The sequence below is a fragment of the Protopterus annectens genome, chromosome 6.part0 (assembly GCF_019279795.1).
Source record: "Protopterus annectens isolate FY-2018-M chromosome 6.part0, PAN1.0, whole genome shotgun sequence".
NCBI lineage: Eukaryota > Metazoa > Chordata > Ceratodontiformes > Protopteridae > Protopterus > Protopterus annectens.
In genome coordinates this window covers 800970650-800993925 of record NC_056737.1, presented here as the reverse complement: position 1 = coordinate 800993925, position 23276 = coordinate 800970650, and the positions used below count along the sequence as shown (strand labels likewise).

Below are 23276 nucleotides of genomic sequence, written 5' to 3'. Positions count from 1 at the left end.
GGATTCAAGAAGTGTGACTCGTGCTGTCAGAAAATGTCTCTGACAGACGGTCACACTTCTTGTGTCTATTGCTTGGGGCCTTTACACCTGCAGGACTCTTGTTCCGTTTGTCACGGATTTAGTTCAAGAGTCCTGCAGGAAAGGCGTAACAAGCTCATCCTAAGGGGCTTGTTAAAGCCTGATGACTCCCCGTCCAAGTCTGGCTCGGGGAAGTCGTCAAAAACCACCAAACCCTCGGCTCCAGCTTCTGAGCCGAGGGCTGGCGTTATCGAGACGGCTCCGACCTCGGTTCCGGCTGGCTCCGAGGCGAGCAAAGTGGTTTCCGCTCCGAAACCATCATCGGAGCCGACCCCAGCGTGCAAGCGCTCTAGGTCCCCTTCGCTAGAGTCCGTCAGATCGGCTCCGAGGTCCCCTCTCCTATCGGAGCGGAGTCATAGGACTCATTCATCGAGGTCATCCAGGCTCTCCGACCACGACATCGAGAGGGTGGTCAGTAGACTCATAAAATCTCAGGCGCTGGCCCAAATGCTCCAGAGCCCATCTCACCAGACTGTGGCTCCTTCGATACAGCTATCCATTCCTCCTCCGACTCATCTCTCGAGCTCGGAGCCGGAGTTTGTCATGACCTTGCCGACGTCGGAGCCAATATTTCCTCCTTCGGCTCCGGTGTCGTCGGCTCCGACCTCTTCATTGGTTCCATCCGTGGAGAGGTCCGGGCGCCGAGACTCCATTGTCGGCTCGAGGCGAGTGGCATCGGACCCTTGTCCGACCCCGCTCTCCCTCTCGGAGCTTCGGCTCTGGTTAGTTCAGCCCCGACATCATTCTCGGAGCCTTCTCTGTCGGTTCCGGGGGCGGTTCCGGTCACTTCGGAGCCGGTGCTACCTTTGGTATCTGATGGGGGAGCCTTCGAGGTGATGAGGAGTGTGCTGGACCCAGTGTCCACTCCAAGGTTAAGTTCTGCGGCTCCTCCCTCTGTAGTGCCTGTTAAGAAAGTGCAAGAGGAAGCACATAGACTCCCTCGAGTCTGTCACGTCGGACACCGACTTGGATGAGTTGGAAGGTTCCCCCAGATCCCCCTCTGAGGATGTCTCCTTTTCAGACATCCTGGAAATCCTAAGACAGAGGGGAAATTGGTCCACTCTCAAACCTTCCGAGGACAAGTCGGTTTACCTTGACGCCTTTGGATCTCACCCTTCCACCTCCTGGGTGTCTCCCCCTTTCGACCCACTAATGGAGGTAGTGGCTAGAAAGGCGTGGGCAGCTCCTGATTCAATGGAACCTACCCCTAGGAGGCCTTCTAAATTTATTTCTGCACCAGATGACAAATCCTTTCTCACCAAAGGTGTTTCAGTTGATGCTATGGTGGTAGCAGCAGCCACTAAGAAGGAATTGGCTGATCCTTCTGTATCTGTTCATCCTCCTAACAAAGAGTCCAGGACCATGGACAGGTACGGCAAGCGGACCTTTGCTTCAGCGACCTTTTCTATGCGATCGCTGAACTATTTATGTCATTTCACCCGCCTTCAGAGAGACTTGCTCAAAGAGCTGGGTGAAATGGTACAGGATCCTTCTGCTGCGGGGTTTAAGGACAAAATAAACTCTCAGCTGGCTACCCTGAACTCCATTGTTAACTCCTCCATGCGGCTTATCTCTTATGCAGCCGATGGAGTGAGTAGGGCCGCTGGCACAGGCATTGCGTTGAGACGTCACGCTTGGATGCGACTCTGTAACTTTGCCGATCCCTTCAAGGCGTCCTTCACCAACACCCCCTTTGACGGTTCGGAATTGTTCGGACCTCAGGTGAAGAATACCCTTACCAGATGTGAGCAAGATGGTAAGACTCTCTCTACCATGGGGTCCGTTTTTCCACGCCTTCTAGACCTTATCCTAAGGGACAGAAGGGAGGAAAGATGTGGTTCCGCAAACCTCAGGGAGTCACGCCTGCTGCACGTGGTGAATTTCCCCCTAGAGGCAGAGGGGGAAATAATAACAGATGCCGCCCCAGGGGCAGAGGGGGTCCTCAGAACCAGGGCTCTAGGGAATCTTTTCCTGACCAACCCTTTCAGCATCCCTGAGAAACTGCCCGACTGTCCGCCTTCGGAGGCAGTCGGGGGAAGATTATCTCTGTACCCGGAAGCCTGGCAAGCCCTCTCCCAAGACACATGGGTACAGAACATCATATCCAAGGGTTACAAAATCCCTTTCACTTTCCCTCCGGTACAACCGCCAAAACCCCTACCAGACATACCACCCAAACAAAGGGGTCAGGCTCAGCTAGAAATAAAAAAGCTGTTAGAAAAAAGAGTCATCCAGGCAGTCCCAGCAGATTAGCTAGGATCCGGAATTTACTCCAGATTCTTTTTGGTACCAAAAAAGACAGGAGAATGGAGACCCATTTTAGACCTCAGCAGGTTAAACAACTCTGTACTAAAGACAAAATTTTGGATGGTAACACTGCAGTCCATTCTACCCTTTTTGGGCAGAGACAACTGGATGTGCTCGTTAGACCTCCAGGACGCGTACTACCATATAAAGATACACAGGCGCTCCAGGAGGTTTCTCCGTTTCCGGCTGGGAGTCAGTCATTTTCAATTCAGGGCCCTGCCCTTTGGTCTCACCACAGCTCCCCGGGTGTTCACCAAATGTTTGGCAGTGGTCACGGCTCACCTGAGACAGAAAGGATTCCAGGTTATTCCATACTTAGACGACTGGCTCATTTCCGCTACCACCAAACAGGATCTCATAATGGCCAGGGATTACACTATTCAACTTTGCAACAGTCTGGGTATTTCTATAAATTTTGCAAAGTCCTCCTTGTCGCCTTGTCAATGTATAAACTTTATAGGCGCCGTTTTAAACACCACAGAAATGTCTGCAACATTACCACCTCAGAGAGTGACAGACATAAGGCGGAATGTTCAGCCCCTGTTTCAGCCCAACAAAGTTCAGGTCAAGCTAGTATTGAAAGTGTTGGGCCTCATGGCGGCGGCGATTCTTCTACTTCCATTAGCCCGCTTCCACATGAGGCTCCTTCAGTGGATGCTGTTTTCTCAGTGGTCCTTTCAACAGCTACCAATGACCCACAACATTTTGATAACCCCATCTTGCAAGAAACATCTCTACTGGTGGATAGTTTCCCCTCAGCTTTTTCAAGGCAGACCCTTTGTTCTCCCCCCTCCAGTTGCCACTGTCACAACGGATGCCTCCCTGATCGGGTGGGGGGGGCATTATCAGGGCAGGACGGTCCAGGGCACTTGGCAACAGTCAGAATGCCACCTGCACATAAATGTCCTGGAGATGAGGGCGGTGCTTTTGACGTTGCAAGCCCTTCAGAGCTCTCTTCCCACGGGGACTATAGCAATTCAAATGGACAATATGTCTGTGGTGTGGTACATAAACAAGCAGGGCGGAACAAGGTCCTATCCCCTCTGTCGAGAAGCACTCAGACTTTGGCAATGGGCGATTTCATCTCAACGGTTTATGATAGCAATTCACATCCCTGGGAAGTCCAACGTCATAGCAGACAGATTGAGCAGAACTATCCTCATGCCTCACGAGTGGTCTCTAAATCAAGCGGTAGCAGACGGAATTTTTCGGAAGTGGGGCCAGCCTTGCTGCGACCTTTTCGCAACTCCCCAAAACAGCAAGTGCCTCGACTTCTTCACACTTTTTCCTCTGCCAGGCCAACCCCTCAGAGTCGCTCTTGTTCATGTTTGGCCCCGGGGTCTTCTTTATGCTTTTCCTCCTTTTCCGTTGATCCCGCAATTAATTCAGAAAGCAACCGCATTGAGATCCAAAATGATCCTCATTGCCCCGTTTTGGCCTCGACAAGTTTGGTTCCCGTTCCTGCACAAATACCTACCGGAACAGCCTTGGCATCTGGAACTCCTTCCGGATCTGTTGACCCACCTCACAGGCAAGCTGCATCAGTCTCTACATTCCATCAACCTCACAGCTTGGTTGCTCCACTTCCAGCCATAGCCAGGCTTCCCCTTATTTCTCCTCATGTTCATGATATCATTCTGGCCTCCCATAAGTCCAATACTAGGAAGACTTATGCGAGTAAATGGAAGCGTTTTTCACACTGGGCACAAACTAGGTCCTTAGATCCTTTCCATGCACCCATTCATGAGGTTCTGGACTTTCTGGCAGAGCTTTATCATTCAGGGTCATCATCGGCCACTATCAGGGTACAATTAGCGGTCATTGCTAATTTTCATGTTGGACTCTCAGAAGCAAATATTATGTCCCACAAACTCTGTAAAGCCTTTCTCAAGGGTATCTTTTTGCTCAGACCTCCAGTCAAAGATCCACCCCCACAATAGGATTTGAATTTAGTTCTAACTTCACTAATTCTGCCCCCTTTTGAACCTGCAGCTTCTTGCTCCCTCAAACTTCTTTCTTGGAAACGCTGTTTTTAGTAGCTATAACATCTGCCAGAAGGGTATCGGAACTTCAAGCCTTGTCTGTCCGTCCTCCTTATTTGGTTTTTCATAAAGACAGGGTAACTCTCAGAACAAACCCTTCCTTCCTACCAAAGGTGTTATCGGAAGCAAATCTAAACCACTCCATTGATTTACCTGTCTTTTTCCCAGACTATACCAACAGGGCTGAACAAAAATTACATTCATTAGATGTTCATCGCCAATTACGGTATTATCTAGACAGGACAAAACAATTCAGAAAGTCAGACCAGCTCTTTCTCTCTTATGCTGCAGGCAAAAAAGGGCTTCCGGTATCGAAGGTTACTCTTTCCAGAAGGCTGACATCTATTATTACCTTGGTCTATGAGTTGAGACGCAGGCAACTTCCCTCTAGGCCTAAGGCTCATTCAACCAGGGCACTATCAACTTCAACGGCGTTTCAAGCAAGGTTACCACTAGATGCCATTTGTGCAGCAGCTACATGGGCTTCCAAACATACCTTTATTGCCCATTACAAGCTTGATTTAGCCTCCAGAAATAGAGCTGATTTTGGTTCCACTGTACTCAGGAGTCTGTTTCATTGAGCCACCCAGGACAAAGATGCTAGGGACGCTGTCCCATCCAGCAAGAATGAAGGCGAGAATGACAACTTAACATTAAGAAGTTATGTCTTACCATAACGTTCCATGTTAGTTGTCTTCTTCTCGCCTTCTTTCTTGCGTCCCTCCCTCCTGCCCCCTAGCCTGGATAGACTCGAAGTTCTGAGTCCTTCCATTTCTGGAGATACAGTATGTTGCGTTTTCTTAGCCATTTCTTAGATCGAGGAGATTAAAGACATAATTTTGAGAGAGATATATATTTTTGATCAATTGTGCTTTTGATAAATGAAATATTAAATATATTCATATGTTTTATATATATTTTATATATTTTTTATTTTTTATATTTACTCATCAGGTATAGGAATTTGTATATGTTTTTATATAATGATTTATTTATTTAATTACATATCATATATTATTAATACACTGACAATATGATAATTATTTATGTATGTTTTTTATATATAGATTTGTAAATGTGAAGTTTTAGATTGAATGCTATTATTTTTTACATAGTTATTTTTAAGAGCTCTAGTACTTTAATGGATACTTGTTTCCCGCCACTACTTGTATTTAAACTCAGCTGTATTAATTAGAGTGTAAAGGTCTGAAGAAGCCGTATGGTGAAAGCGCTAACCTGTATTTCTGCTATTAAAGTTGGTCCTCGAGCTGAATGAGTCTTTCGTTTTTGGATTGCATCGTATTACTTTGACTACTGAAGTTTTGAGGCCATTTGATGAACTTGTTATACATCTACTGTGGTTCGCTCCCACTGTTACTTATTGGTTTATTAGGATTATAATATTATTATTATAATATTATTATTTATACTATGTCTTAGCTTCCAAATGAGATCTGGGGAGTTAGCGCATGGTATTGTGGGATATAGGGCTGCCTCGAGCTGGTAAAAATAGCTCTCGAGCTATAGTATAGGCCGAGTCGGAGCCGAGGATCGGCTCCGAACCCATCCAGCAAGAAAGAAGGCGAGAAGAAGACAACTAACATGGAACGTTATGGTAAGACATAACTTCTTATTATGGTGTGTGTGTGTGTGTGTGTGTGTGTGTGTGTGTGTGTGTGTGTGTGTGTGTGTGTGTGTGTGTGTTGTTTTACTACAGTACCTTTTCTTCAGACTGTATATTCCATTATGGCTGACCAGGATAAGGATAAACACCCTAAATCAGGTTTTAAGAAATGTCCAAAATGTGGACAGAAAATGTCTGTCACTGATAGCCATGTAAACTCTGTATACTGTTTGGGAGCATTGCACCTTCAGGAAAGCTGCTCCATTTGTCATTGCTTCTCTTCTAGGGTTCTTCAGGAGAGAAAGAGAGAGTTAATTGGCAGAAAACTAGTCAAACCGTCTTTTCAGGAAGCTTTGAGTGACCAAGACAGGTCTAGTAAATCCTCAAAGTCTTCTAAGGCTTCTACTTCTTCAGAAGTTAAAAATCAAAGAAACCTTCATCGACTCCACAGCCCTCGGAGCCGAACGTCTTGTCTTTTCGGAGTCAGTCCCCAGTCCTGGAATCTGTATCCAAGGTACTTAAATCACCGATCCTTCAATCAGTGCCCCCATCTATCATTTCATCTTGGTCCTCGATTAGCCTTTCCGATTTGGATGTGGATCATGTGGTGCAGAAGTTGCTACAGGCACCAGCGTTTGCAAAATTTGTATTGGCTCCGACCCAAGTGGTTTCGGAACCGAAGACTGTATTACCATCTACTTCATTTCCTTCTCCAAGCCATGCTGATCCTTCGGAGTCGGACTTACTGATTGTTCAGCCTTCGGACTCGACGCCTGTTCCAGTGTCATCGGTTCCATTTACTCGGACTTCCTCGGTGCCGATCGATGAGTCTAGGAGCCGACACTCTCTGGTCAGGTCCAGGGGGGATAGTTGGACTGACTTGTCGGTTCCAACTTTGCCTCTCGGAGCTTCGGCTTGGATGAGCTCGGCTCCTACCTTTGGTTCAGAGCCCAATCTCCCAGTGCCAGGGGGATTGATGGTTTCCTTGGATCCAGCGGTCCCTTCTCATCGGAGTAAAGATACCTTCGAAACCATGAGGAGAGTTATGTCTCCCAAGACATCTACGTCTTCAGGTCCGACTACCTCCTCCCCAAAAGCGCCTGTGTCCACTTCTGCTTCACAGATCCTTTCTAAGTGTAGAGATCCAGACCCTCAGGAAGCCACATTGGGTGGCCCCTGCTCTTCCGAAACCTCACCAGAAGTTCCCACTGATGAGGTTCCCAGGATGAGAATCTGTAAGAGGAAGCACTTGGACCTCCCGCAGGAGTCTCTCACATCCGATACCAGCTTGGATGAATCAGAAGGGTCCCCACAGTCCCCCTCTGAGGATATCTGATTTGCTGAGATACTAGAAATCCTTAGGCAGAGGGGTAACTGGCATTCCACCAGCCCTACTGAAGATGAGTCGGTTCTCCTGAAGGCTTTCGGGTCTCACCCCTCCAACCCTCCACCTCTGGGGTGCCTCCACCCTTTGATGAGCTCATAGAGCTGGTCTCACGAAGGCATGGGAGTCTCCGGACACCATGGAGCCTGTCCCTAGGAGGCCTAATAAATTTATTTCTGCCCCCCAGGAAAAGTCTTTTCTTACCAAGGGAGTGCCAGTTGATGCCATGATGGTGGCGGCAGCCACCAAAAAAGAGATTTCGGAAACTTCTTCCTTTATCCATCCTCCTAACAGAGATTCTAGGATCATGGATAGATTCGGGAAGCGCACATACAGTTCAGCACTTTTGCACTGCATTCACTGAACTATCTCACCCATTTTATGAGACTACAAAGAGATCTCCTAAAAGAGGTTGGAGATGCTCTTCAGGGTACAGTAGCTGCAGGAGCTTCAGATAACGTTGCCTCCCCAGCTTGCTACCCTTAATTTCATAGTGAACTTGTCCATGTGCCTCATTTCATATGCAGCTGATGGAATGAGTAGGGCAACGGGTACAGAAATTCCTCTTAGGAGACACTCCTGGATGCGCTTGTGTTCCTTCGCGGAACCCTTTAAGTCATCCTTTGTCAACACCCCTTTTGATGGCTCGTCCCTTTTAGGGCCCAAAGTTAAGGAAACTTTAACCAGGTGTGAACAGGAAGGAAAGACTGTCTGCCATTCAAGTCCATTTTCCCACTCCTACCAGACCGTACCCCAAGCGTCAAAGGGGAGGAAAGATGTGGTCCCGAAACGCCCAAGGAGCCTTTCAGGACACACGTGGTGAACCCCCCTCCAGGGGCAGAGGAGGGGGCAATAATGGAAGACGCCGCCCTCGCAGCAGAGGGGGTCCTCAATGTGAGGGTGACAAAGATCAGTTCTTTGGAAAGCCCTATCAGCGCTCCTGAAAGGAGGCCCGACTGCCCTACTCTGGAGGCAGTCAGGGGCCACTTATCTTTGTATCCAGACGCCTGGCTCAAAATAACAAATGACAACTGGGTACAAATGATCATTTCCAGAGGATATTTCATTCCTTTCGCCACACCCCCTACATTGACAACAAAAATCCCGGATGTTCCACCCAGTTACAGGGAACAGGCAACAGTAGAGGTCCAAATGTTGCTAAGAAAAAGAGTCATCCAACCAGTCCCAGCAGACCAGATAGGATCCGGAACTTACTCAAGATTCTTGTTAGTTCCAAAAAAGACAGGGGACTGGAGACCTGTTTTGGACGTCAGCAGACTAAACAGATGTGTCAAGAAAGAGAAGTTCCAGATGGTCTCGCTTCAGTCGATACTTCCTTTTTAGGAAAAGACAATTGGATGTGCTCGATAAAATCTCCAGGATGCGTACTACCACATAAAAATGGCCAGACCATCCAGGGATCATCTGCGCTTCCAGCTGGGAGCCAATCATTACCAGTTTCTTGCCCTGCCCTTTGGTCTCACTACAGCCCCCAGAGTGTTCACCAAATGTATGACAGTAGTCACGGCTCACCTGAGACGTTTAGGATTCCAGGTGTTTTCATACCTTGATGATTGGCTCCTCACTGCCACCACCAGGCATCAGCTCATACAAGCCAAGGACACCACTCTTTTTCTCTGCAGTCATCTGGGCATTACAATAAACTCAGAAAAATCTGCCTTGTTGCCATCACGACATACCATTTTTATCAGAGCAGAATTGGACACCATCACTTTGAGACTTCTAGCAGAAAGAGTCTTACTACTCTGTCAGCAGGTCCACAATATCATATCCAAAGACAAGGCTCCAGCATCAGAAGTACTAAAATTGTTAGGCATGATGGCAGCTGCAATATTAGCCATACTGTTGGGTCGTATGCACATGCAGATTCTGCAATGGTTTTTATTCACTCAGTGGCTCAGTGGTCTTACCAAGAGCTCCCAATGTCTCATCTAATAATAATCACAAACACATGCAAAAAGGATCTTCAGTGGTGGTTGACCTCTCTTCATGTTATGATAGGTTGTTCTTTTGTTCTACCCCACCAGCGGCCACAGTGACCACAAACGCTTCCCTGATAGGGTGGGGGGGGGGCATTTTCAGGGAAGAACAGCCCAAGGCTCATGGACCGAACAGGAGACACATCTGCATATCAATGTTCTGGAGATGAGAGTAGTACTTTTAGCATTGCAATACTTCCAGGATTCTCTTCCTCTGGGAACAGTTGCGATTCAGATGGACAACATGTCAGTGGTCTGGTACTTGAAAAAACAAGGAGGAACCAGGTCCTACACCCTTTGTTGCGAGGCCCTAAGAGTATGGCAGTGGGCTACATCCACCCAGCGCTTTCTGTTAGCAATGCACATCCCAGGGAAATCCAACATGATAGCAGACAAACTGAGCAGAGCAATTTTGTTGCCTCATAAGTGGTCCCTCAAGAAAGAAATAGCGGAGAGAATTTTCCGCAGGTAGAGCCAGCCTTGCTGTGACTTTTTGCCAACCACATGAACACGAAATGCAGACACTACTTTGCCCTGATTCCCCCTCCAGGAGAAGCCCCAAGGGACGCACTTGTACACGATTGGCCTCCGGGTCTCCTCTATGCATTCCCACCAATTCCCTTACTACCCAAAGTATTACAGAAAGCAAAAGCCCTGGGAAGGACCATCAGTCTAATAGCCCCTCATTGGCAGATTTGGTTCCCCTTCCTTCGACTTCATCAATTGGAGGACCCTTGGATTCTGAACCTAGTTCCAGATCTTCTGACGCACTCATTGGGAGAATTTCATCCCTTTCTTCAGTCCCTGAAGTTGACAGCTTGGCTGCTCCAATTCCCAACATAGCCAGGTTCCATAATCTTTCAAATGAAATGCAGCAGATTCTGATATCTTCTCATAAATCCTCTACTATTAAGCTATATCCTAGCAAATGGAAAAGATTTTCTATATGGGCCTCTCAAAATAACATTGATCCCTACCAAGCCCCAGTTGCCTCCATATTAGAGTTCTTGACTATGCTTTTCAGTAAAGGAGCTGCAGCAGCAACAGTTCAGGTTCAACATGCTGCTATCTCTAATTTTCACCTTGGATTTCAAGGATTGAACATAATGTCACACAAACTATCGGAAGCCTTTCGCAAAGGGACTTTTTATCTCAGACCACCTGTGAAGTCCCCTTATACCCCTTGGAATCTAAATTTTATGCTTTCAAGCATTATTCTCCCACCTTTCGAACCAGCTTCCTCATGCGATTTGAAATATTTGTCATGGAAGACTATCTTTTTAGTAGCCATCACTTCCACAGAGTGTCAGAGCTTCAGGCCTTGTGCATAAAGCCTCCTTATTTGATTTTCCATGCTGACAGAGTCTCCCTGCGAACTAATCCCTCATTTTTGGCCAAAGTTTGTACTGAAACTAACCTTAACCAGATTATAGCTTTGTCAGTGTTCTTTCCCAAACACACCAACAACTTAGAGTATATGCTGCACAAGCTTGATGTTCATAGATAGCTCAGACTTTACTTGGATAGAACAAGAGAGTTCAGGAAATCAGAACAGCTTTTCGTTTCCTTTTCAGATTCTAGAAAAGGTATGCCAGTGGCAAAAACAACTCTGTCTAAATGGTTATCTGATTGTATCACATTTGTTTATTCAGCTGCTAATATGCCCTTACAACACAAAATGAAGGCTCATTCTACCAGAGCAGTGTCTACATCCTCTGCCTTTTCTGCTAGACTTCCTATAGACAACATTTGTGCAGCAGCCACTTGGTCAAGACATCATACCTTTATCACTCATTACAAAGTTGACAGGGCCTCCAGGGACAGGGCCTCCTTTGGGTCCACTGCCCTGAAAAACATACTCCCATGAGCCACTCGAGAAAGATGGTGCTTGGGACACTACCCATGTGTAAGAATGAATGGCGAGAAAGAACAACTTCACATAAAGAGGTTATATACTCACCATAACGTTCCACGTGAGTTGTTAATCTTGCCTTCATTCTTATTTCCCACCCTCCAGGGTTTTTCGAGGACCGAGATACTAGATTCTTCCTGGGTGCTCAATCCTTCTATGGCTTTCTCTTAGAGTGATAGAATGACATATGGTATTATTTTACACAGCAAACAAGATCTGAGGTCACTCCAGGTGCATCATGGGATAGGAACTTGGCCTCGAGTTGTCTGAAGATCTCGAGCTTTGTAGTAGGCCGACTCGGAGCCAAGGATCGGCTCTGAACCCATCTGTAAGAATGAAGACGAGATGAACAACTCACATGGAACGTTATGGTGAGTACATAACGTCTTTTTCTGTCAGCGTTCTAAGTTTGTAAGCAATACTTAAAAGTGTCCCTATTTTTGGGCCTTTGTCTCTACCCTCACCTTGCCCCATTATTAATGGCTTTGTCCAGATTTCTTGGTCTAAGAGATTGAGGGGTGTGTCATTAGTCTTTGACTTCTTTGGGTTTTCTTTGTCTGGATCACACTTTCAGTTAACTTTCAGTTAACTGCATTAGCCTTTGGGTTACCCACTGTTCCAAGGGTATTTTCAAATTGTCTAATTCCAGTGATAGTCTACTGCAAACTGCCAGATATTCAGTTTTTCCTTATTTAGTCCTTATTTAGATGACTTGCTTATCTTTGCAGAGTATTTTCAAAGTGTAAGGAATCTGCCACCTTGGTGAGAGATGTTCTGTGCAGACTGAGATTTCAGGAGAACATCCAAAAGCCTTGCTTCCTTCTCATTGGATTGCTTTCTAGATGCCCCAGTTTAAAGAGCCTTTCTTCCCTTAAGAAAAATAGCTCTATATCTAGATCTATTCTTGAGATGTTCTACTCAAACCAGGGCCTCAGTAAGGGAATTTCTCAGGATATTTGGATTCATGGTATCCATGATTCCACTGGCCAGACTGCAAATGAGAAAAAAACAATTCAGTGGTACCTAAAATCAGTATGCTGCCAACATCAACATCCCCTGACATACTAGATACCTGGTTTGAGATTTGTGAAAAAGGAACTTCTTTGGTGGAGACTAGTTATACCTGAATCCAGGTCTCACACTTTCCTTCCGGCTCCAGCACAGTTTGACTTTGCTTGGGAAGCGGTGTCTATGGGAGTAAAAGTGCAGGGACTTTGGAATGAAAAATAAAAAAAGACCAAAACACATAAATGTAAAAGAGGTGATCTGAAGTAGTTAACTTCATTTTATCTGCAACCTGTGGGTATTCGGATCTGTATCAGATCCGAGCCGGCAACTTTTTTCTAGCATCTGCTCCAAGCTCCGAGCTCCTCCCCCTACCCATAATACACCACCATCTCTTATCTTCCCTCAGATCTCGTTTGCCACGCCATAGTAAGCATCGTAATCTCCTTTGCTCTGAGCTTCAAGGATAAGTAAGGTTAATTCTGTTTTTGTGTGCAAGTGGTAGTTAGTTTTCCCTTCCTCCCCCCTTTAGTGTACGCTAGTTCTAGGCCCACTTCCCTTCAGCGTGTGTTAGTGTGTTGTGTTCTCTTTAGGGAGTGGCGATTAGTGTTAGACTATGGCTGATCAGCCTAAGTCGGTTTTCAAAAAATACACAGAGTGTGGCCATAAGCTGTCACCGGTTGACTGTCACACTCTGTGTGTAATATGTTTGGGAGGGCCCCATTTATCGATACAGTGTTCAATCTGTGCAGGCTTTAACCTGAGGGCCCTCAAGGACAGGAAGGCCAAGTTAGTTGCCAGGGGTCTTCTCCCTGCCTCCATGATGGATTCTACCACGGCCTCGGTCTCAGGTACTCCTGCCCAACCACCCACTCAGACAGGGACTCAAACTCCCACTTGTTCTGGTGTTGGGGGAGATAAAGACAAAGATAAAGACAAAGAAAAAGCAAGAGAGAGAGAAAAAGAAAAGGACAGAGAAAGGCGCAATGAAGATAAAGAGAGGAAGAGGGATAGGCCTCGCAAGAGGTCCCCGGACAGGGAATCTTTCCCTACTCCACCATCCAAGACTTTGAGGCCAGCTTCTCCCAGGCTCCGCTCACCCCGTTTCTCATCGGAGCTGTTCGAGTCTCCTGATCTGAGGCCTTCCTCGCCCTTACTGCAGACCAGCCAGATCCAAGTCGATCACCTCTTCGCGATCAACTCGGAACCTATTGGACGTGGACATGGACAGGATGATGCGGAGATTCATTCAGACGCAAATACAGATGGGAGTCTTGCCAGGCCCCTCTCCCTCTGGAGGGGGGACCTCCATGCCCTTTTTCCACCCCATCTCTCCTTCCCTGATCCGTGCGGCTGCTTTGGGGTTCTTGGATCTGAGACTCTTTGGAGCTGGTAGCTCGGCGCCGACGGTTCCACCAACCCCGACTCCGGCTGTTACCTTGAATTCCTTGGATCCGGCCAGTTTGGATCCGAGTGACTCTCGGAGCCGTGGACAGGGAGTCGCACCCGAGGGAATGGATCCATCTTCAGCTCCGACCTTTTCGGATCCGAACCGTTCTCTTGGACCTCAGGCTACCCATGGTTCGGCTCCAATCCCCGCCTCGGACCCGGAGAGAGCTTCTTCCTTGCTGGGTGCCAAGGAGGTACGTTCGAAGTGGTGGAGAGGGTTCTCTCCCAGGGATTGAGACCTCAGCCCATCTCCTCGGATTCCATCCAGCCTCCACTGGATTTGGTGACGACTCCCTTCATCCTGTCTCAGGTACAGCCCATGCCAGAGGAGCCCCAGGCTATTCCCCTTGAGGAACACCCTACGGCTCACGATTCCTCTTCAGAGAGTCCCACTAAAGAGGGCCCCCATAAGCACAAGTGCAAAAGGAGGCACTTGGACTCCCCTGAGTCCCTCACTACGGACAGGGATTTAGATGAAGGAGAAGGTTCCCCCAGGTCACCTCCTGAAGATGTCTCCTTCGGAGACATCATGGAGATCCTCCACCAGAGGGGAGGTTTGTCAGCCCTAAAACCTTCTACGGATGAGTCTGTGTTCCTGGAGGCCTTTGGCATGGGCCTATCTACTTCCTGGGTGTCCCCGCCAGCGGACCCCTTGTTAGACCTTATCACCACACGGGCATGGAAGGAGCCTGACACCATAGACCCCATACCCAAACTCCCTGACAAAATTCTTTCTCCTCCCACCGACAGACAACCTTGGTCTAAAGGAGCCCCCATTGACACTACGGTGGACGCAGCAGTCACCAAGAAGGAACTGGCGCAAGAGAGTTCCTCAGTCCACCCTCCAGGCAAGGAGTCTAAGTTGGTGGATAGATTTGGGAAGCACGTTTATTCGTCAGCGACCTTTTCCATCCGTGCACTGAACTATCTGGCACATGTGATACGGCTGCAGCAAGACCTTGTTTCGGAATTCGCTGAGTCTCCCCCAGAGTCCTTATCACAGCAGGGCAAACAACTGTTCTCTGTGAAAATGTCGACTCTGAAGTCGGTATGAAACACGTCCATGCGTCTCCTTTCCCACGCCACAGAAGGAGCAGCTAGAGTGGCTGGGACAGGCGTAGCCATGAGGCGTCACGCCTGGCTCAGGTTGTATCAGTTTGCGGACCCTTTCAAGGTGTCACTTACTAATGCTCCCTACGACAGTTCCTCCCTTTTCGGTAAGACAGTACGTGACACTCTTTGTCCAGAGCGAAAAAGATGGGAAGACTTTGTCTGCCGTCAGGATCTGCTTCTCTAACCCTCAGCGGTCATTTTCTAGGAACCAAAGAGGGCAAAAGAAGATGTGGTTCCGGAAATCACAGTTTTCCCGGGAGTTTCAGGACAACTCTTCCTCCAGAGGCAGAGTGGGACAGGATTGACGCTGACCCAGAGGTAGAGGGGGTCCCAGGAACTTCGGGTCTGGGGAACCTTTTTCTGACAGGCCCCCTCAGCAGCCCTGAGGGGTTGCCCGACTGTCCTACTCTGGAGGCAGTCATGGGGAGATTATCATTGCACCCAGCAGCATGGGAGTCCATAATTGCAGATCGTTGGGTGCTACAAATAATATCCAGAGGCTACACTATCCCATTTGTTGCCCTGCCAAGTGCTACAAGATGCCTCCCGGATGTCCCACCCGCTCACAGGGAGGCCGCAGCTCTAAAGGTTTCAAAGCTGCTTCACAAATGAGCCATCGAACCGGTCCTCCTCGACCAGTCTGGATTAGGCATTTACTCCAGGTTCTTTTTAGTGCCAGAAAAGATGGGAGACCTCAAGGCCATTTTGGACCTGTCAACCTTGAACCTGTCTGTCGCCAAACAAAAGTTCCAGATGGTCACCCTACAGTCCATTCTACCTTATCTCTGAGAGTGCGACTGGATGTGCTCATTAGATTTCTAGGATGCTTACTACCATATCAAGGTCCACAGAAGCTCCAGGGGGTTTCTTCACTTCCGGCTGGGAGCCAGTCACTTCCAGTTCAGAGCTCTACCCTTTGGTCTCACCACGGCCCCCCAGGGTGTTCACCAAGGTAATGGCAGTAGTAGCAGCTCACCTGAGGCTTCAAGGAATTCAGGTATTTCCTTATCTGGACGACTGGCTCTTCACTGCGTCCACCAAGCGTCTTCTGTGTCTGGCCCAAGACTACTTTCTCATCTTGGCAGATTGGCTGGGGATTACAGTCAATGTCCACAAATCCCTTTTGCAACCAGTACAAGTTCTAGACTTCATTGGGGCATGGCTAGACACTTTGCAGCTAAAGGTTTTCTTAACACCAGACAGGATCTCACACCTCAGGTACCACATTGCTCTAATCGTGAACCTCAAATTTCCAAAGGTGAGCAATGTGCTTCGGGCTCTGGGCTCCATGGCTGCCTCGATTTCTATTCTACCTTGTGCACACCTCCATATGCGGGTCCTTCAATGGACTCTTGCTGTCCAATGGTCTTGGCTAGACCTGCCCATGAATTTTCCGATAAGGATCAGTCATACCTGCAGGATGTCTCTCCTTTGGTGGCTCCTTTCACCGGAGGTTGCAGCGGGATGCCCTTTAATGTAATTTCCAGCCCAAGCCACAGTGACCACAGACGCCTCCCAACTCGGGTAGGGGGGGACACTGTTTGGGAAGGAAAGTCCAAGGCACATGTTCCAAGATAGAGACCAAGTTGCACATAAATGTTCTAGAGATGAGGGCAGTGCTTTTAGCGTTGAAAGCCTTCCACACTGTCCTTCTTCTGGGTACGATTGCAATTCAGTCAGACAACATGTCGGTTGTCTGGTATATCAACAAGCAGGGGGGATCCAGGTCTTATCCTCTGTGTCTCGAGGTCATGAGAGTGTGGGAGTGGGCGATTTCCACCGTTTGGTTTCTGATTGCAACGCACATCCCGGGACGCTCCAACATTTTAGTGGACAGATTGAGTCGGGCTATTCTAATGCCGTACGAGTGGTCTCTGAAACAGTCAGTAGCGGAGGAGATATTCCTTGCATGGGGACAGCCTTGCTGCAATCTCTTCACATCCCCTTCCAACATGAAGTGCAGCGAGTTCTTCACTCTGATTCCCTCACCAGGGGATGCCCTCAGAGATACTCTAGTCCATGTTTGGCCCCCGGGTTACTGTATGCTTACCCACTGTTACCAGTCATTCCGAAGTTTCTTCAGAAAGTCTGTCGACTGGGGTGCATAGTGATCCTCATTGCCCCATTCTGGCCTCGTCAAGTTTGGTTCCCCTTCCTTTGGTCTCATCTTCTATCACCTCCGTGGATTCTGGATCCCTGTCCGGATCTAATCTCTCATCCTTCAGGTGCTTACCCACCCAATCTGGACAGTCTAAAGCTGACAGCTTGGTTGTGCCAGTTCCTTTGATTGCCAGGACTCCCGGTCTTTCATCCCCTGTAAAATCTATACTAGTGGCTTGTCTTAAAGATTCCACTAGGAAGGTCTATCGCACTAAATGGAGATGTTTCTCTGTCTGGGCCTGTCAGAGAAACCTGGATCCTTTTACAGCCCCTGTTCCAGCGGTGTTGGAATTCTTAACTAGTATTTTTCGGCAAGGAGCTAGCTCCTCTGTGGAGAAAGTACAGCTGGCAGCCATTTCTAATTTTCATGCAGGTGAAAATAAGATTGCACTCACCTCATCTAGACTATGTAAAGCCTGTTTAAAAGGCACCTTCCTTATGCGCCCTCCCATCAAAGATTCGGTTCCTCCTTGGGATCTCACTTTGGTTCTCCAGTTATTAGTATCTCCTCCTCCTTTTGAACCTGCTTCATCAGTGGATCTAAAGATTTTGCCTTGGAAGACAGACTTCCTAGTGGCTATTACGTCAGCTAGGAGGGCCTCTGAGCTGCAGGCTTTGTCTGCCGTGCCTCCTTATTTGGTCTTCCATAAGGACAGGGTCCCTCTCTGTAGAAATCCTTCGTTTTTACCCAAAGTGGCATCTCAGTCAAACATAAACCAAACAATTAATCTACCTGTTTTCTTTCCAAATTTTCAGAACAAAGGGGAATATAAACTTCATTTGTTAGATGTTCATAGACAACTTAGTTTCTACCTTCATAGAACACAATCCTTCCATAAGTCCGATCAATTATTTGTCTCATTTTCCAAACCTCGTTTGGGCAAGGCCATTTCCAAGGTTTCTTTAGCCAGATGGATCACTCTTTGCATTCTACACATTTACGAAGCCAAGGGGTTATCTCCTCTTGGTTAAAGCTCACTCTACCAGGTCCATGGCGACTTCCGCTGCTGTTTGGTCTAAGGTTCCTTTTGATGACATTTTCGCAGCAGCAACTTGGGCAAATTCTCATACTTTCATCTCCTATTACAAGTTAGATCTGATTTACAGAGGGAGAGCATCCTTTGGCTCTGCAGTGCTCAGGAATATCCTTCCATGAGGGCCTCCCAGGATTTGTTGAGTAGCTGGGGACTCTGTCCCACAGGTTGCAGAAAAAATGAAGTTAACTACTTCAGATAAAGAAGTTATGTACTCACCATAACGTTCCATCTGAGTAATTATACTTCATTTTTCTGCAACCTTCCCACTCTCCGTCCCCCTGACCTTTTCATGTGAATAAACATGTTAGGTTTATTTAGTTGAGTTGCTAATATGTATAGTTGCAGCAAACTCGATCTGAGGGAAGATAGGAGATGGTGGTGTGTTATGGGTAGGGGGAGGGGCTCGGATTTTGGAGCAGATGCTAGAGAAAAAGTTGCTGGCTCGGATCCGTTATGGATCCGAATACCCACAGGTTGCAGAAAAATGAAGTATAACTACTCAGATGGAACGTTATGGTGAGTACATAACTTCTTTTTATCAGTAATAAATGCTCTCAACTCTGTCAATCATCTGAGTCCCAGGACCATTACAAGTGATTACAGACAGCACCACAGTAATGTGGTACTTAAATAAACACAGGTGGACCAGATCTTATCTATCACTATGGTAAGTGTTTAACTTTCATATTCATGGTTTTATGAAGCCTACCTCCAGAAGACAGTTTTAATCAAAAATTTTCATGGTGAGTTTTTGTCCTTATTTTATATAGGAACACTAATACAGGTTGTGAAGAAACAGCATCAAAGTCACCATTTTCATTTACTATGGTCTCTACACCAAAATCACCTGCATTTGATTTATTTAGTCCATCTGGATTTGGGACTACTAACACACCAGATCAGGTAAATATGATGCTGAAGGCTAAAATCAGGTAATGTAATTCTGATATAGTGTCACAAAATAATGCAAATTTCTGAAATATATGTGAAGTCATCATTCTTTGATCAGAAGAAAATAAAATCAAAAATGAAGAATTTGATACTATCTTTCTTAGAAACATATTATAGTCTGTGCTTTATGCTACTTGTGGTGACTAAAAAATCTACTCATAAGATTTGCCATAATGCTAGTAATTATACCAGTTAATTTAGTCTATGAGGGTACTCTCAAGTTGGATGTCCTTGTGCATTATGCAAGCAGTAATGCTCAACAGGGTGAGCATTATCAGATAAAGGACTGCCCAGGGGCATTCTGAGGCCCAGTGCTACAGAAAGAGGGCCTCGCCACCCCTGAAAGGTCCATTATCTCCTGATAACAACCCACCCTGGAAGGCATTATTGTGCTCAGATAATGAGGTCATTGTTTCTCCACCCTTGCTGACAAGATGAGGGCAGTTTTCCTCTACATTTGCTGAGAACTGTCTGGGCAGTACCCTGCCTTTACCTGTTGCATACCCTCATGGTTCACCAGAACCTCTTTGATGCCATCTGAAAGTCATTCTGCATGGCCTTGTCAAACTCCTCTCATAGCCGTATGTTTGCTTTGGTGACTAAGCATGCTGCTGCTGCTGCATACTTCATTACAGAAACCCTACTACTAACATTGCAAGAAAGACACAAAAGACCTATTTCTTTAACCTGACAACTTCTCTCACCACTTGTGTCTCCAGCAAGTTCATTGGTTGCTTCTAAATAAGCACCTCCCCTGTTTAAATCATGGTTATTTAACAGTACTTCAACTGATGAGGTCTTGAACAAAGTTTGTTCAGAACATCCCACGGTATCTGATAGAAACTTTTCTGGAGGTGGAAATTTAAATTATCCTACAGAGAGGTAATCTGTAGTCATTCCCAGGACAATTTCTCTGCAATTTTTTTTCCTGGGTCTGTCAGCCACCATCCTGGCCATCTGAACAACGTCACCCACCAGCTGATGATGGTGATTGTTCAGCACCTCTGATAACTTGAGTGGCCAGAACATATGACCTCAGGTCTGATGAAACAACTACAAAATCATTCAGCAACATTTGAACCAGGGTGTTCTGGCAACAAGAATGCGTATATGCTTATTTCTGTTTTAGCATGTCTTTTGCATAGTGAGTCCATAACTAGCACAGAAGACCAAAAACCCCAAACAGATTTTTTTATTTGGTTAATTATACAGCATTTTACACTATTTTCATATATTTCGTAGACCAGTTTAAAACAGAAGCTACTTATTTGAAAGACTCTGTACTTGAGATGAAATAAAGATATGGAGGAGTCCTTATATTACAGTTAATACTCGTTACTTGGGATATCTATACTTTAGTCACTGTCTTGTGCTTTTCTGTAGTACTTTAATAACAGAATCAAAATAAAATGTAGTATTTTGGCCATTTCCTGTAGTTGCTTGCACTTAAAAGTGAGGGCCCTGTAGCTTTTCAGGCTATTTTATTTGTTGGAGAATATTCAAGGACTCTACAGGGTGGCACAGTGGATAGTGTTGTCACCTCACAAGAGGTTTTCTGGTTTGATTCTTGCCTGGGATGCCTTCTGAGTGGAGTCTGCATGTCCTCCTTCTGTTCATGTGGGTTTCCTTCGGGTGCTCTGCTTTCCTCTCATATTCCCAACACATGCTGTAGATGACTCGGACACTCTAAATTGATCATAGGTACGAGTGTGTGGTATGGAACAACTACTGCGGCAGGGCTAGACACCTGGCAGTGTAAACCTTAGCTGCAGATGATTGCTACTGTTGAAGTGACACCTCAAACCCATTTGCAAAAATGGGAAAAAGGGGTTGTGGGTGGGTGGGTACAAGAACTCTACTGAGGTGAAGAGTATCAGCACGGAAATACAAAAGACAAAACCAGAATATTCTGTTAAGGGCCACAGTAATAAATAAGTAAAGGAAAATACTAAATAAATGGAAACACTTTCTAGGGTCACAGAATTAAAGGAATAAGTAAATAATTGGTAACTCCAAATTTTCCTGCTGTTCTTCAGGACACCCCCCCCCAAACAAGGTGGAACACTCATCTTTCTCTCTAAATATAACTCAGGAGTGCTATTGCTACATGGAAGACTCACAAAGATTGTACCTTGAACTTCCACTGCAAGGATAATGTTAATTAGTATATCATAAAACAGGTAACTGCGGTGGTGGTGCTGCGGTAGCGTTGTCGCCTCACAGTAAGACGCTGTCCGGTTCGATTCTCAGCTAGAGCGTCTTCTGCGTGGAGACATGCGTGAATGGGTGTACCTTCGTTGAAGGTTGTGCATCAGGGCTGGCAACTCGGCACGTAAAAATCGACTGCCAATCATTAGCGGACCAGAGTTCCGCTGTGGCGACCCCTAAACAGGAAAAGCCGAAAGACACAACAACAAGTATCCATAAAACAGGTGAAAAGTTTGTAGGAGAAGAGAAAAAAGATAAATAATTCTCTGGTTATGTTCTTTATCCAGTAATAATTGAACAAACATGAGCAAGGTACATGCTAGAGATTGGCAGCCCAAAGCAACTGTTCTTATTTCTTACTTGGGACTTTAATATGAGCAGATGTTCCAGACCTTCAGTGATTCTTTTCTCTTTCAGGGAGTTTTGTAGATAATGTCAGGACTCCAGATACTATAACTTTCAACATCTTTGATAAAGAATTCTGTTGAAAGCCAAAAAGAATGGAGGAATAAAGGCTCAAAATCACAAACATTTTTAAAACATTATTTTAATTTGCTTAAAAAGTTAATGGAATAACATGTTTTGCATCAGCATACATTGTCTGAACAATAAGAAGTATGAAACTGCAATGCCTGGCATTATTGACTATAATCCTAAATGATTTACCAGAAAATCAAAAATTTTATTGAGGGACAGGGCAAAAATATAAGGCAGAATCAGAGTATTATGTGATCTCAGGGACAATTATAGGTATGTATTAATCGTTAGTGAAGTCAATAAAAGTGGCTTACCCCTGCTCTTGTTTGATGACTGCTAAACAACAGTCACTGATACTTTGTAATAGTACTAAAACTGGTATTACTATAGGTTTTTTTTGTGTGTGTGTGTCTGTGTATAAAGATATCACTGATTTTTATCTGTGGATGCACACAACAATGCCAAGCACGTACATAACTCTTCTGCTTAGCAGTAAAATGCAGTTAAGTAATTATCTCTCAAAAATAAAGCTAAAAATACATTACTGAACATTCAGACCCTTAGAGCGACTAAGGTCCAGAGCACTAGTGCCCAAGACTGTATAAGTACATTTTGACATGGACTTAATGGTAGCCTTTTCCCCACCCATTCTAAAACAATCCCTGCCCAGAGGTGTGGACATAAGGTTGCTATAGCTTGTGTAGGGGTTAGGGATGTTGTGGTCATTATTGCTTTAACTTTCCTCACAATCAAGCCTCAGAGGTATTCACAGGAGGTCATTATAGCTTGTGTTGGGGTTGGGGATAGTGTGGATATTATTTCTGTTACTTTTCTCACAGACCTCAGAGGTGTGCAAAGAAAGTCACTATAAATTGTGAAGAGTATCAGCATGGAAATAAAAAAGACAAAACCAGAATCTTCTGTTAAGGGCCACAGTAATAAATAAGTAAAGGAAAATACTAAATAAATGGAAACACTGTCTAGGGCCACAGAATTAAAGGAGTAAGTAAATAATTGGTAACTCCAAATTTTCCTGCTGTTCTTCAGGACACCCCCCCCCCCCAAACAAGGTGAAACACTCATCTCGCTCTCTAAATATAACTCAAGTGCTATTGCTACATGGAAGACTCACAAAGTGTGTACCTTGAACTTACTTCCACTGCAAGGATAATGTTAATTAATATCCATAAAACAGGTGAAAAGGTTGTAGGAGGAGAGAAAAAAGATAAATAATTCTCTGGTTATGTTACTGCGGTGGTGGTGCTGCGGTAGCGTTGTCGCCTCCCAGTCAGACGCTGTCCAGTTCGATTCTCAGCTAGAGCGTCTTCTGCGTGGAGACATGCGTGAATGGGCATACCTTCATTGAAGGATGTGCGTCAGGGCTGGTAACTCGGCACGTAAAAATCAACTACCACTCATTAGTGGACCGGAATTCTGCTGTGGTGACCCCTAACCGGGAAAAGCCGAAAGACGCAACAATTCTCTGGTTATATTCTTTATCCAGTAATAACTGAACAAACATGAGCAAG

At 46.0% G+C, this 23276-nt stretch overlaps 1 protein-coding gene across 1 annotated transcript in view; it reads left to right on the top strand.

The window, feature by feature from the left end:
* LOC122803898 (protein SIX6OS1-like) overlaps nt 1-23276 on the top strand; it is a 2044062-nt gene that overhangs the window by 1243911 nt on the left and 776875 nt on the right. The window contains exon 9 of the mRNA XM_044073582.1: nt 18882-19014. Coding sequence (XP_043929517.1) covers nt 18882-19014 — 133 coding nt within the window. The remainder of the gene's footprint in view (nt 1-18881; nt 19015-23276) is intronic.